General features: G+C 45.0%; 1 protein-coding gene across 3 annotated transcripts in view; it reads left to right on the plus strand.

Moving 5' to 3' along the window:
- The window catches only part of Tango6 (transport and golgi organization 6 homolog), a 187,759-nt gene that overhangs the window by 91,257 nt on the left and 80,976 nt on the right, over nt 1–15,526 (plus strand). For 2 of the 3 annotated variants that reach the window (XM_006255568.5, NM_001427103.1), the window contains one exon: nt 13,763–13,903. The exons of the other annotated variant lie outside the window; for it this stretch is intronic. In XM_006255568.5, the coding sequence (XP_006255630.1) occupies nt 13,763–13,903 (141 nt within the window). The remainder of the gene's footprint in view (nt 1–13,762; nt 13,904–15,526) is intronic. 3 annotated transcript variants of the gene reach the window in all.

A 15,526-nucleotide genomic window follows, 5' to 3' on the forward strand; every position in this document is an offset into this window, starting at 1 on the left:
CTTTAGACCCTCCAGAAGAAGCATCAGATCCCATTACAGATGGTTGTGAGCCACCATGTGGTTGCTGGGAATTGAACTCAGGACCTCTGGAAGAGCAGTCAGTGCTCTTAACCACTGAACCATCTCTCCAGCCCCCTTGAGTGTCTTTCTTGAGCCCCCCTGCCCCTTAATTGTTGTCAGGATCTCTTGTTGAACCTTGGACTTGCTGTCTTAGCCTGTCTAGCTAGCCAGATGGCTTTCCTGTCTCAGCTGAGTCCCAAACTGAGATTACATGTGTGCTTCCCTGCACACCTGTCTTCCAAGTGGCTCTGAGGATCAGAACTCTGTCTTCAAGCCCCTTGGGCAAATTTTTTCCCACTGAACCTCCTTACCAAACCTCCTATCTTTTATTTTTTTTTCTCTTTTATTGTGAGACATGGCCTCACTAAATTGCCCAAGCTGGCTTTGAACTCGATATTGTAGTACTGGTAGGCCTTGGACTTGGACTTCAGAGTACAGTGACTATAGACCTGTGCTACCAGGTCTGGGTCTGTTTTCTTCATTAAGATTTACTTATTTTATGTGTATGAGTCTTCTCATGTATGTATGTATGTGTGTGTGTGTGTGTATGTGTGTATGTATGTATATCACATGTGTGTCTGGTGCCTGTAGAGGTCAGAAAAGAGCATTGGATATTCTGGAACTATAGTTATAGATGGTTTGTAAGCCTCTGTGTGGATGCTAGGAATTGAACTGGGGTCATCTGCAAGAGAACAGGTAAGAGTACCTGTTTTTTTTTTTTTTTTTGCTGAGCCATCTCTCTAGCTCCCTTCATTCCTTTTTTTTAAAAATGCAACTAATTTTTAAATTTATTTTTTATTTTATGTACATGTTTGAATGCCTGCGTATATTTGTGTGAACTATGTGCATACGTAGTTGACCTTGATGGCCAGAAGAGGGCACTGGGTCCTCTGGAAGTGGACACACAGTGGTTTTGAACTGCCTGATGTGGGTGCTGGGAATCAAACCTGGGTCCTTACAAGACCAGCAAGTGCTCTTAACTTCAGACCCTTATGCTCAATTTTTAAATAATTATTTATTCCAACCATTTTATGAATATACTTACATATTATGATTTTAAGGTTTTAAACATTAGCATTTTGGGTCACTTAGCTTGTTTAGTTAGGATCTCACTATGTAGTCCAGGCTGGCTTACAGCTCACCATGTAGCCCATGCTAGCCTCAAACTCTTGATCCTCACACCTCTGCCTCCTAAGACATGGGATCATAGGTGTGTACCATCATACCTGAATAATTGTGTTTTCCCTTTTACTTCTTTGTAGTGTTTGAATCTTTTACAATGATCTGTCATATTGTCACTCTGAGATGGAATCAAGTGTTTGACTGTAGAATCAGTTACTTAAATTCTTTTAAAAATATCTGTGGGTGTTTTGCCTGAATGTATGCTATGAACCACTTGTATACAGTCCCCCTGGAGGCCAGAAGAGGACAATGGATCCCCTAGAACTGGAGTCATAGACAGTTTTAGTTGCTATATGGGTGCAGGGAGTCAAACCTCAATCCTCTGGGAGAACAACCAGTGCTCTTAACTGCTGAGACTGCTCTGGTCCCCAATGCCACTTTTTAATGGCCCTCCTTTCTCTTCTATTTATAGATGTCTTATTCTTTTTGCCTTTTGTTGTGCCTGTAATTGAACCCATGGCCTCACACATGCTAAACAAATATTCTGCCTCAAAGCCATCTTGTCAGTGCTAAACACATCTTATTATAAGTTGGTACTTTCTGCAGGATTTGAATCTGATGGGTGAAAGTCAGTCCCAAACTAGGTCTGGTAACCCCTGAGGTTATAGGCAGAGTGCTCTTGTGTGCACACGTTTTCAGGAGAGAAGTTGTTCTGCAGCGTGTTACCGTAGCCCTGCTCATTCTCTGGATGATGCTCTAGTTATAAGGCCTGTGTATCATGGTTGCTGGTTTTGCAATGATCACTTTCTCTAAGCCAGGTATAGCCTTGGGTTCCTATCACCAGTGCTTGCCTAATCATCTTTTTTTTTTTTTTTTCCTTTTTTTTTTTTTCTCGGAGCTGGGGACCGAACCCAGGGCCTTGCGCTTCCTAGGTAAGCGCTCTACCACTGAGCTAAATCCCCAGCCCCCTAATCATCTTATTAGTACATCTGCTAGGCATAACCAAGGAAAAGGGCACTTTAAGAACCGTCTCTGTCACTGGCTGGTGCCCCAGGCATAAGGAAACCTGGAGCAAGTAGATCAGTCCCATCTTGCCCAAGCTTTAGGCCAAGTGACTTCCATCAGTCAGCTGTGCTGATGCAGCAGCTTCTCTGTAGGCTGGAGGTGAAATGGCACGCTAGAAACCCAGGGTTCGGGCTGGCCCCTCCTGTCCTGTCCGTCATTCAGGTCCTCTGAATACATAGAGCAGTGAGTACCCGCCTGGACTTGAGGTTTGCGAGGGTTTTATTTCTTACCTGGAGATGAGTCAAGGAGTGAGTCAGCTCGGGTTCTCCAGAAAGTCAGGGGCCCTTTGGGTCTTTTTATCAGTAACTGTCTCTTGGTGTGCTTTCTCACTCTGTGAAAGCCGTGTAAAGAGAAGTTGATGAGTTATAGAAATGATCCCTGAAAATGTCTCAGGAGAATTCAGCAAGTGACATCTTTATTTCTCACTCACGAGCAGCTGACATGCAAGGGGCTCTGAATACATAGAGCGGTGATTGCTGTCAAAGCTGTGGCCGCCTTGCCTCCCTCCCTCCTTCCCTCCTTCTCTCCCTCCTTCCCTCCCTCCCTTCCTCCCTCCCTCTCCTTCCCTCTGTCCTTCCTTCCTTCCTTCCTTCCTTCCTTCCTTCCTTCCTTCCTTCCTTCCTTCCTTCCTTTCTGTATTGTGTGTGTGTGTGTGTGAGAAAGAGAATGCATGTGTACATGATGTGTGTGAGCACCTTTGTGTGTAAGTGTTGCATATACGTATGTGTAGGTCAGAGGTCAACTGCCCGTGTCAGTCCTACATTTTCACCTTGTTTGAAATGGTCTCTGTTGTTCACCACTGCAAACCTCCCATCTCTCCCTAGGAACAGGGAGATTGCAGATGATTACAGATGTCCACTGCCTTATCCAGCAACACAGGAATTCTGAGGATTCGGACTTGGGTTGTCAGACTTGGAGCAAGCACTTTGCCCACTGAGCTGTCTCTGCAGCACACTTGATGGTTTTCTTGATGTGTGCTCTCTGATTAATTTCCTCTGGGCTCACCCATAGGGCTTACTCGGTAGAGGCATCTCTAGGAAGACCAGATAGAGGGCTCAAGGTGGCCTATAAAACTGTGGGTAGAGGAGTGTGGGTAGCTGGGCAACCTCGCTTTCCATTTCCTGTTTGTGTGGCTCTTCTGGCATTACTAATGCTGGCAGCATTTCATATTAGAAGCATCTATAAATTGAATTAACATCACAATGTTCTCTTTTCACAAGCTAAAAAATATACCAAGTAGAGAAAAGTGTTCCCCAGGAAGCCCCACTGGACCCTGTGAATGTATACTTGGTACACAGAATGTGGGCCACCTCTCCCTGTGGACCTCGGAGTCTGAAGAAAGTCCATGTCTTGGAGCTAATGCTGCCGTCTTTAGGGTTGGAGTGCTGTGAGACTTGTACTATTCTGGTAGTTATTTTCCCCGGGCACTGTTGCCAGGTGGGCTGTGGTGTGAAGAATGTGCCAATTCTGTTCTCAGCTCTCTGTTCTTCACTATCTCCTCAGTAAAATTAGAAATGATAATGGATCCTCTTCAAAGGATTGTCTAGCGCATTGCTGGGATGGGTGCATATGTGGTGCTTGGTGTTTGCAGGACACTCAGTGTGTGTTAGCAGTTTCCTGTTAGTTTTTTATGGATAGAATTTCATGGTGCAGGGATGCTCATTTGGAAGTGCTTGCTGAGTAAATATGAGGCCCTGAGATTCATCCGATCCCTCAAACTCACATAAAACCCAGATGTGGCAGTGTACACTGATGATCCCAGTGCTAGGCAGAGACGGGGTATCCCCAGGGCTCGCTGGCCAGTCCAGTCAATTGGTGAGGTTTGGTGTGAGAGTTTGTCTCTAAAAATAAAATGGAGGGTGACTAAGAAGGACACTCCATGTTGACCTCTGACGTCCACATACATATGCACAGATGGTTCATAATCAAAGCTGAATTGTGGCACACACCTGTGTCCTAGCACTCAGGTGGTAGGATCAGAAATTCAAGTCCAGCCCTAGCTACACATGGAATTCAAGACTAGCTGGGCTACACGAGATTCTGTCTTGCCTCAAAAAATCAGAAGGGAGGGTAATTATCAGAATGTAGGTTAAGTGCATATAAAATCACCCAAGAACAAACTCAGTAAATATTTAAAAGAGGAAAAAAATATAATTTCATGATTCAAGGGACTTCTGTGTGGCTCTTAGTAAATACAGGCTGTTCACACATCTTTACTCTCCAAAGTGGAAATTAGGAAACTGTTTAAACAAACTTCTCAGTATTACCTTAGGGTGTGAGTTTATTACTTGGATCCTTATTAAAGAGCTCACTGAGATAGTTGAGTGGGTAAAGTACTCGCTGATAAGCCTGTTGACCTGAGTTTGATCTGCAGAACCCATGTAATGAAGGCGACTCCCACAAGTTGTCCTCAGACTTCCACATGTCCTCCATGACATGCTTGAACAAGCATACACACAAACCCAAACAAATAAAAATAAGTAAGTGTGAAAAGATTTGATAGCTAGCCAGCTACGATAGGTTCTTACTGATCTTCAGCTGTTGGCCACTGGTGTTCCCTAGTGTAGCCCTGCTTTTCCTCAGGCTTCAATAACACTCATCCTGCATCTGTATGAATTTCTGGACCTGTCTGTAGTCAGCACAGCTCTGGAATCTTCAAGTAACTAAACATCATATTGGCACTCCTGTTGTTATCATTCATTGTAATTACAAAGATAGCTGCTATTCAGTCGAGATCTCCACAATTCCTTGAGTAATAACCAGCTTCCCTAGTTTGTGCAATTTCCTGGAATTTTGGTGTTGAAATTATCATTAGTTTCCACCCTAATGAGAATGCCTCTATACCAGCAGACATACCTGGCTGAGTTATGGCCTCCCTCCTCCTCTCCCTCCTGATACAGCCTTCATGTCTTTGTAATCTAGATTCGCAAGAAAGAACAATACATACCTGTGATTGTTTCTTTGTAATCATAAGGAAAGGTTCTTTGTCTCCTCCTCTCTCCCGTCCCCTCTCTTCGCCTTTGTCAGCCAAGCCTTGAGCTTGCTATGTAACCCAGGCTGGTCTTGAACTTATGAACCTCCTCTGCTTTCCAAATGCTGTGATTGTAGGAGCTATCACTGTGCTCAGCTGACCATTTTCTTTGACTATAGAAATTCTCCTACAGATGAATACATATCTTCTTGTCTTTCTAGTTTTTAAAATCAACTTATTAATTACAAGAACAACGTTCTTTGTTGTTGTTGTGGTGGTGGTTGTTATTGTTGCTATTGGCTTTTCGAGACAGTGTTTCACTCAATTGTTCAAGCTTGTCTGTAATTATACATCCCAGGCTGGGCCTGAACTTGAGTCTTTCCACAGCCTTCTGAGTGCTGGGGTCACAGGCCTGTGACTATGCCCAGAATTTGAACACTCTCATCTGACCTATTTTTATCCCACTAATTTGAAGGCCCAAAGATCATTTCCACCTCTCAGTTTTCTCTTGGCAACAGGGTCTTGCTGTAGCCCAGGCTGGCTTCAGACTTGTCATCCCCCTGCAGTCTGTGTCTGGGTGCTGGGATGTCAGTGTGCTCTATTACTTGGTTCACCTCTCTTTTTTAAAAAAGTGGTTTTCTCTAATAATGACCTCTCCAGTTCTAGATAAAATGCTTACATGGCTCTTTGTTGTTGAAGAAAAAGTTGAATATCATCTACCTTTTTCAGTTATTATTTCACTGTTTCACATGTATGAGTATTTTGTTTACATGCATGTTGTGTACTACTTGTATATGCTGCCCATAGAAGCCAGAGGGGTCAGAGTCCTGAAACTGGAGTTTCAGGCACTGCTGCAAGCAGCCATGTGGGTGCTGGGAATTGAATCCAGACCTTCTGGACTGGCAGCCAGTAAGCTATCTCTCCAGTCCTGTCTATGCCTGAGAGGAGGGATGAGGACAAGTGCAGATGTCTTCACAGTAATCCCATTCTCCTGACAACATGTGCTTGGTTTTGTTTTGTTTAGGGTTTTTCTGAGACCGAGGCTCTTACAGCCTAGAACAGCCTCAAACTCACTGTGTAATACAGAATAGCTTTGAACTTGTGATCTTCCTACCTCTTCCTCCCAAGTATTGGGATTACACATGGATGCTACCATGTACAGCCATTCTCCTTCCCCCCCACCCCCGTTTTAAAGACCTACCCTTTAAATTTTTTTTAAGATTTGTTCTTTATGTATTTGTAAGAATATTTTGATCACATATATGTATGTACACTGTGTGTATACTTGCTGTGCACAGAGGCAGAAGAGGGTGCTGGTTCTCCTGGAACTGATGTTACGAAGTTTCTGTGTGAGGGCTGGAAACAGAACCCTGCTCTTCGAGAGCCCCACTCTACCTTGTGACTGTATCTTTGGGCTGTGTTTGCTGATGGCCCTGTGGATGTCCATCAGCAAAGCTCAGTGATCAGTGTCTTCTACATTTGCTTCCTCAGTACTTGTACCTAAGTTTCCCCAAGTGCTCCAGTAGTTTTGCCAAACACATATCATTGTTCTGCTCCGTGTTCAGTCTGTTGCTCTGGACCGCAGATACTTGTCTCAGACTCCTTTGTCCTCATCTGTGGACTTACACCTTTCATTCCCTTGTTCCCTCCCGCTGCTCCACTCTCCTACCTCTCCCCTCCCCTCCTCCTTCATTGCCACTGAGGGAGATTTAAGGAAGATGAAAACATAGACATTTATGGTTATTATACCACAGTGGGTCACAAATGTAGCTTAGATTTCCATGTCTATTCTGGGAATATTTGATAAATGTGTATTTCCCCTGTTTTAACTACAGTTGAATTCCGAACACACTGTTCTAATCTCAGTTTTCCCTTAATAATGAGGCTTGGAATTAATTCCCTAACAGCTCTTTAAAAGCTGCTGCTTCATTTGTGTGGGGGAGGGGTGCATGAGCTCTCACTGGATGAATGACCATGATTTAACCAGTTCTGTATTCGTTAGCATGTAATTTGATTTGAGTCTCTTCTATTATAAATAGTGCTACAGTGATGATTTTATGCATAGAATTATCTACTTGTACTGATGTGTGTTAAAATAAATTCTTAGTGTAGAATTTCTGACTTAATGCAGAATTTAGATAGTTTTTTAACCCAGTAGACCATTTTCTTAAGAATGCAAGACAGTCTATGAAATGTGAAATACTTGACTTTTCCCTCATTTAGCTTACAGGAAGCCATTTTCTTTTACACCATTGGGGCAGCCAAAGCCAGTTTGGAGCTGAAACTCTGCCCTTGGCAGTGCATTTCTCTCGGCATTTGAGATATGCCATGCTGTTTTATCCTATTTTTATCTATCTAAAAGCCTGAAAAAGAAGACAAGAAGTAACCGCTATTTAGATTTTTATTTAGATTTCTTGGGCACTTGGAAAATAGAAGAATGAGAGGTTCAAGGCCATCCTCAGCTGTAGAGTGACTTTAAGGCCAGCCTGGGCTACATGGAAAACTGTCTCAAACAACAAAGGCCAGCCTGGGCTACATGGAAAACTGTCTCAAAAGAAAAGGAGTTGGGGGAAGAAAGGTAATACATAAAAATATGGAGGGGCGGGCGTGGATGTACACGTACATAATCCTAGCATTTGGGAGACCGAGACACTGGTCTCTGTAGACCAACACAGTGAGTTACCATCCTCCAGGGCTATGTAGTGAGATCCTGTCATCGTGATCATCATCTTTGTTGATTTTTCAGGGGTTTCTTTTGTACACCTTGCTGTACCTGGCTGAGATCCTGTCTTAAGGTGGGGGCGGGGATAGAGAGATAGAGACATAGTGAGAGAGAGAGAGAGAGAGAGAGAGAGAGAGAGAGAGAGAGAGAGAGAGAGAGAGAAAGGAGGCAGAAGAGCAAGATAGCTCAGTGGGTAGAGGCACCTGCTGATGACCTGAGTTTAATCTCCAGGAGCAACATGGTGGAAGGAGAGAACCAACCAGCTTCTGCAAACTGTCCTCTGACCTCCACATATACACATGGCACACACACACACACACACACACAAATATAATAAAAATTTTAATTGTACATGTCCACAGTGTACCATGTAATGTTTCCATACATGTCGGCCATAACTTTCTGAGGTACTGTATTTACTTCCCCCATCCTGGGGCTCATCCGTGTGTACAGTGAATGGATGGACGAATCCACAGCACTAGACGAAGGAAATAATCTGTACGTTCAAGAACCCAAAAGTGATAGTGTGCAATTATACATCATGGGAGGCTGAGGCAGGAGGATCAGAAGCCAAATGCTTTAGGGCCCCTGGAACTGGAGGTTGACCATAACTAATCTCAGGTTCTTCGCAAGAGCATTTCATACTCTCTTAACCTTTGGTCCATCTCTAGCCCCAAATAACAATTTTTTAAGTGTACAATTGAGTAGTTTTTATAGTTTTTTTTTTCCGGTTCTTTTTTTCGGAGCTGGGGACCGAACCCAGGGCCTTGCACTTCCTAGGCAAGCGCTCTACCACTGAGCTAAATCCCTAACCCCGTTTTTATAGTTTTTATAGAACACATGCCATTGTGACAGTTTTAGAGTGTTTTAAGTCACCCCAGAGAGACTCTGAATCCAGTAGTGGTGGCGTATCACTCATATCTAACTCCCACAGCCTTAGCTAACCACCTCATCTACCTTCTCAGTGTGTAGATTGGCCTAATCTGAGTGACCCATGTAAATGGAGCCATCCAATCTGTGTGGTTCGTGTGCCTCTTAGAGTTTTGTTTGCAGAGGCCCCTGAGGAGTCTGAGTGAGTAGGTAGTTTTCGAGATTGAGCAAGTACTTTGGGTGATTGTTATCTGAACGGGAAAAGGGAGGCAGATTAGTTTTGAAGTCGAGATGGCTTAGCAGGCTCTGGGGATAGAGTCAGTCAGCACCACCATGAAGCCAGCTTTCCCCGGCTCTCACTCTTTCCTGTGAAAGGCTCTACAGATTATTTGTCAACGTGCAAAGGGATCATCTGGTGGGAGAACAGTTACTTTGCAAGGCTGCCTGTTTTGTCACAAGATGGACTTTGAGGAAGAGTTTCCCTGTTGAGCCAGTTCACCTGTGCCCTGTGTGTGACTCAGCATGGAGCAGAATCCCATGAACCCTTGTGGTTTGGCTTCATCTTTACCCTGCACATCTTACCTGCTACATAGTGCTGGGCAGCAGTCGTCTCCTGTGGTCAGAGAGAAGGCACCTTGATGGCTTGTGTGCTAATCCCGAAGCTAGCCCATTTTTCAAATTACAAAGGGAATAACCAAGTAAGAGGGACCAAAAGTTATGTGTAGATTATAAAACAACTCAGCACGACAAAGTTAGAGTAATAACCGTCAAAAACTAAATTAAATAAACATAATCTTACCCTTTGCACTGTTGTGGCCTCACCTTTATATGTGGTTCTTACTGCCTGGTGAGTAAGGCTGTTGCCTCCTATACGTTTCCCACAGATAAACTCTAAGGTAGCCGCTGCATTCTAGAAGGAAAACCTCAAGCGGTAGTCAGAGGGCCCTGGGTAGTTGTCTGTGGCCTAGCTGAAAGATGATAAAGTTGGCAGGTGAGTCCAGGACTGGGAAGTGGGCTGTGCTTAGTCATTGCTGCCATTTTGGTGGGAGAGTTGGGTAGTTAATACAGCCTGGTGCATCGTCAACTTCAGCATGACAGGGCAGGAAGCTGGAGGCAGGAGGTGTTTACAGAGGCCATGAAGGGGTGCTGCTTACTGGTTTGCTCCTCATGGCTTGCTCAGCCTGCTTTCTTATAGAGCCTAGGACCACCAGCTGGGGAATGCCATTACCCACAATGTGCTGGGTCCTCCCCCATCAGTCACTAATTAAGACAATGTCCTGCAGCCTGATCTCATGGAAGCATCTTTTCAATTGAGGTCCCTCTCAAATAAATGTAGCCAATGTCAACTTGACACAAAACTAGCTAGCACACGAGGTTAGAAGGTTGGAGAACTGGGAAAAAAGAAAGAAGGAAAGGAAAGGAACAGAAAAGAACATCCAGGTGATGGCATGGCACACCTTTAATCCTAGCACTTGGAAGGCAGAAGCAAGCAGTTCTCTGTGAGTTCAAGGCCAGCCTGGTGTACAGAGTCTAGGACAGCCAGTGCTACACAATGAAACCCCTATCTTGAAACCTAAGCTAGTGTTCAGAAAGCCTAGTGAGCAGCACAGTCAGACCTGAAGCTTGGAGAATCTATCCAGGTTCTTCCCTTCCCTCCTCTCATACCTTGCTTCTCATCTCTGTGTTGGTGTCTTGCTGGGTGGGTTTTTAGTCTTCACAGTGGCCACTGGAAGTTCAGGACACTAAACAAAATGGTGACAGGCTACCTTTTCTTGGAGTTCCAGTCTGGGTTCTAGACTCCTTGCACATTCCTGAACCAATCATTGTGTTGGGGAGGGGGTAGAGTGTTGTAATTTGCCAACCTGAAGTCCGAGTCCCAGCCAGAGGGAGGGCAAGTGGGTTATCAGCACACTTAGGTAGCACTCAGTCAGAGACTGGGAGTGTGGAGCACTGCTTCCAAAGGGACCCAAGGGTGGTTTCAGGAGGGATAGATGGTGTGCACAGCCACATGTCTGAGCTTGTGTGGTGGCTAAGATAATATGTCTGAAAGAAGTAAATAACTATTTCTGCTAAAGACTGGAGAAAGAGAGAAAATAGAAATAAAAGCTAGCAGAAGAGACATTAGGAAAGTATGGTTTCAGAATCCTATATAACAAAGTTCTGTCCAGCAAATACCACTTCCCCCACTGTTCACTCCAAAGCACTGCTCTAACGAAAAGCAGCCACGGTGAAGGTCTGCTGTCCATCAGTGATCCTTCCTCTTTCTTAGGAAACAATTCATTTACCTTTTCCTTAAGCCACAGACTTACTTCCTAAGCTAGAATGTTTCAGTTCTACCTGGAACTCCCGAAGACTTCCCCATCAGTTTACACAGTGGAGTGAGCTGCACTCTCTTCCCATCACAGCCTGAAACTCCACATGCACAGAGCTTCTGCTTCCGTGCTGTTGGAGCCCACATGCAGAGATTTCCCAGGCTCTTTGGAAAACAGCAGTGCTGGGGAGGCTGGGAAAGAGGTGGGGAGACAGGTCAGCCCTCAGCAGGTGCAGAGTGGAGACAGTGGTGTTGTGTAAATGAGAGTAGAACCACAGCCTATACTATACAGCAGAGTATGCAGCCTTCCTGAAGATGGTCAGGTTAAACAAGAGACTGCAAACCTGAACATCAATAATTACAGATCCCCAAAGTGCTGCTGCTTTCCTTTGCCATCCTTTCTTGGCTGCCGCCTCCTCCTCCTCCTCCTCCTCCTCCTCCTCCTCCTCCTCCTCCTCCTCCTCCTCCTCCTCCTCCTCTTCCTCCTCCTCTTCCTCCTCCTCCTCCTCTCCCTTTTTCTCCTCTTCTTCCTCCACCTCCTCCTCTTCCTCCACCTCCTCCTCTTCTTCTACCTCCTCCTCTTCCTCCACCTCCTCCTCTTCCTCCACCTCCTCCTCTTCCTCCACCTCCTCCTCTTCCTCCACCTCCTCCTCTTCCTCCACCTCTTCTTCCTCCTCCTCTCTCTTCTTTCTCTTCCTTCTCCTTCTCTACCTCCTCCCCCTTCCTCCTTTTTCTTCTCTTTCCCTTTGTTGCTTTTAAAACAGTTTCAGTTTGTAGCCCTGGCTGATCTGCAGTCTACCATATGTAGCCTAGACTGGCCTTAAACTCCTGGTCCTTCTGAACACTATGATCATAGGTGTAAAGCGCCACATCTGGCTTTTAGAGCCCTTTCTATCCATTCATTCATCAACTCATGAGCCAATAGTTACTGAACACCTACTGTGTGCTGACCTGTTTCTAGGTGTTGGGGAGTACAGCAGGGAATAAAACAAAATCATTAACTATGCAGTCTGTATTGCAAGGAGAAGAACAAACAATCCAGGGAGTATGTGAGCTGAACAGCAGTGCTCTGTGCTAGGGAGAAAACGGGGCAGGTGAGAGGGTCAAGTGATGGTTGGACAGAGACTGCTACCTAAGGAGGTGGGGAGTGGGCCAGCAATCTGCCCAGAGGAGAGGAAGCAGGGCCCAGAAACAGGGCCAGGAACAGCTTGCTCTACTAAAAATTAAAAATAACAGACAAAAAAACCAGGTAGGCAGAATTGTTCAGGACAGGGGAGCAAAGAATAGCGTATTCAAAGAGGGCTCCTTGGTCCTTCGATTTCAGAGAGAGATGGGGCAAGATAGAGAGTAAACAGAGGAGGGAATGAGGTTTCTTCAGGGGAAAGAGAAGCCATTGAGGGTTTGGCACAGAAGAATGAAGGGACCTCATTTGTTTTTCTTCTTTTTTCTTTTTTTTTTCTTTTTTTCTTTTTTTCTTTCTTTTTTTTTTTTCGGAGCTGGGGACCAAACCCAGGACCTTACGCTTGCTAGGCAAGCGCTCTACCACTGAGCTAAATCCCCAACCCCAAGGACCTCGTTTGTATTTTTAAACAGTTGTTCACTTGTAAGGGTGGAACAGGCAGACCAATTAGAGGGTTAGGAAAAGCGGACTTGGCATTGGGAACCTGAGAGGCTGAGCTAAAAGCAGAGAGACCTCAGAAACATTTGGTTCTTTATGTGTAGTTTTCTTTTTCCTGGTTGCGGAAGAAACGTACATCCTTCTTTTAGAAGGGGATGGATAACTTTTCCTCTCTGAGCTAGAGAATTTCTAATTTGGAGAGCAGCAGGCTTGTTCTCTGAGGTCATTTTACCCTTTATGGCATCCATGCTGAGGTTGAGTGTAGAGCAGGGCTCAGATGTACTTCAGTAGGGTATGTACTGCGGAGGCCCTGCGTGGATGGCTGAAGGAATCCAGGAAGTCGGTCATAAGCTGAGATCTAATACCTGCCATGCCCAGAAGGCTTTGAAACAGGAAAATGGCTATCCCAATCACAGTTTCCAGGAGAACTCACTGTAATGAATGCTATAGCAAAGGCACGAAGCACTGCTGTGCTTTGAGCTGAAGTTCACAGAACATTTCCACTCGTCAGATCCTAGAATCTTAGCATCTGGAGAATCTCTAGTGGTCCCTTGCTGCTGTGCAAACTCCAGCCATGACTTAGCGTGATCTAGCCTGTAGTGCAGATGTGCATAGCTCATTGATTACAGAATGTCCATGGCAGTTCTTCAGAGCCCTGGCTCCTAGTCACCACCTTCCACAGACTTAAGGGTCATCTGTCTAAATAGAGACCACCTTGGCCTGCAGAGTTACAGATGGGTTTAAGTGTGGGCTGGTAAGATGGCTAAGAGTAAAGGGGTCTTGCCACCAAGCCTGATGGCCTGAGTTCAGTACCCAGAATGTAGGTATGCAAGGACAGAACTGAACTGGCTCCTACAACCTGTCCTCTGATGCACACACGCACACACACACACACACACACACAGATTAATGAATATAAATATAAATAAATAAATCTTTGTATTCATCCCATTGCAGGATATCTATATTTACTTGCCTTTCTATCCTAAATAATGAATTCTTTCTTTCTGTTTTGAACCCCAGGGGTTGCCCTACTCTCAGATGTGTACCCTGAAGAAATCTTGGTTGACCTGTTGGCCAGATATGACAGTAGCAAAGACAAGCACACCCCAGAGACCAGAATGAAAGTTGGGGAGGTCCTGATGCGAATTGTCAGAGCACTAGGTGAGTTTTGCTTGTTGCTTCATTCCATTCCTCTGAAACAGGGCAGAGGACAGGTACTGCTCTGTGTACTGGAAGGCTTGTTCTATTGGCAGTCAGTGGTGGTGATGACTGCTTACACATACTCAACCTATGAGAAGATTTTTCTTTTTCTATAGCTGCTTAGTTTCCCTCCCTCAGAGCTGTGCTTTCCCGGGGTTTGTGTGATTGGGATGGATCTCAGTATGCAAGCGAAGCTGACCTGAGACACACTGTTCAGGCAGTATTCAAGCAGGCAGGCCGCCTCATCACAACCTGCTGCCTCAGCCTCTAGAGCACTGGGATTATAGGTGTACTCCACCACGCCCAGCTCTGAGGCCCAGTTTATAATGGACCTGAGAAGAGAAACTTCATGTCTGAGAGCAGCAAGCATACAAGGGTGAATTTCAAGCAGGCAAGGGAATGTAGAAAGAACTCTTGAAGACTGTCTGCTGCGTCTGGTTGTCAGTGTGAATGTTCTCAACCAATTCTTTAAAGGTTGTTAGACCTGAGGTGGATGTGAGACTGGCTCAGCTGCCTTCTGCAGTGTGTCCAGGACTCCTTCACTGATGAATGATGGCACCATGAACTGACCCGCTAACTTGAAGTTGCTCTCTGCCTAGAAGCTGAGAGCTGTGATCGTTACTCAGGCTGCAGAGCTGATTCTCTTCTCTCCTTCCTGGTGCTTCCTCATTCAGTGTCCACATGTACAGCTGAGGTACTCATACTATATAAGACCATATTCAAATAATAAAATTAAAAGAAGCAAGTGGTCCTAGTGATAAAGGACTGTGATCCCAGCTACTGAGGAGGCTGAGGTGGGGATAGAGGGTGTCACAGTTCAAGTCCTGCCTGCTTTACAGATTTAAGTTCAAGAACAACCTACCTGCTGCCCAACTTAGTGAGACCCTATCTCAAAAGTAAAAGAGGCATGGGGAGAGTGCTTGCCCAAATTCTGTAAAGGCCTGGGTTCAATCATATTGCCCCCACCCCCCAAAAAAACAAAGTTTAAGGAAAGCAGAAACCATAAAGGGGGCACTAGAGAGGTGGCTCAGACCACACCAGGAAGCCCTGGCTGTCCTAGAACTTGCTCTGTAGACCAAGGTGGCCTCAAACTCACAGAGTGAGATCTACCTGCCTCTGCCTCCCAAGTGCGGAGTTTAAAGTTGTGCACCACTCCTGACCAGTCGTAACTGTCTTGTTCACATCATCATCCAACACCCATAATCTAAAAATCTGAAGTCCCAAATGGTCCAAAATCGGAACTTTTTGAGTACTTGTCATGACGTTGTAAGTGGAAATGTCTATACCACAAAACTTTGTATTATTCAAAAAATGTTTTAAATAAAATTGCTTTCAGTTTATGCATGCAATGTTACTCAAAACAGAAATGAATTTTGTATTTATACTTAGGCATATTGAAGTATTGCAAAGTTCAGATAATTATGAAATCTGAACAGCTCTGATATACAACTTCTGTGTCAGTGTGCCAGTGCACAGAGGGAGTGCCTTGGAGCCCTTTACAGGAAAATAAGGCATACCTGTGTGGCACAGCAGTATCTTACTGTATTAATGTGTGGGTCCTTGCGAGCAGCAGTTTTATGAAGA

The sequence above is a fragment of the Rattus norvegicus genome, chromosome 19 (assembly GCF_036323735.1).
Source record: "Rattus norvegicus strain BN/NHsdMcwi chromosome 19, GRCr8, whole genome shotgun sequence".
Taxonomy (NCBI): domain Eukaryota; kingdom Metazoa; phylum Chordata; class Mammalia; order Rodentia; family Muridae; genus Rattus; species Rattus norvegicus.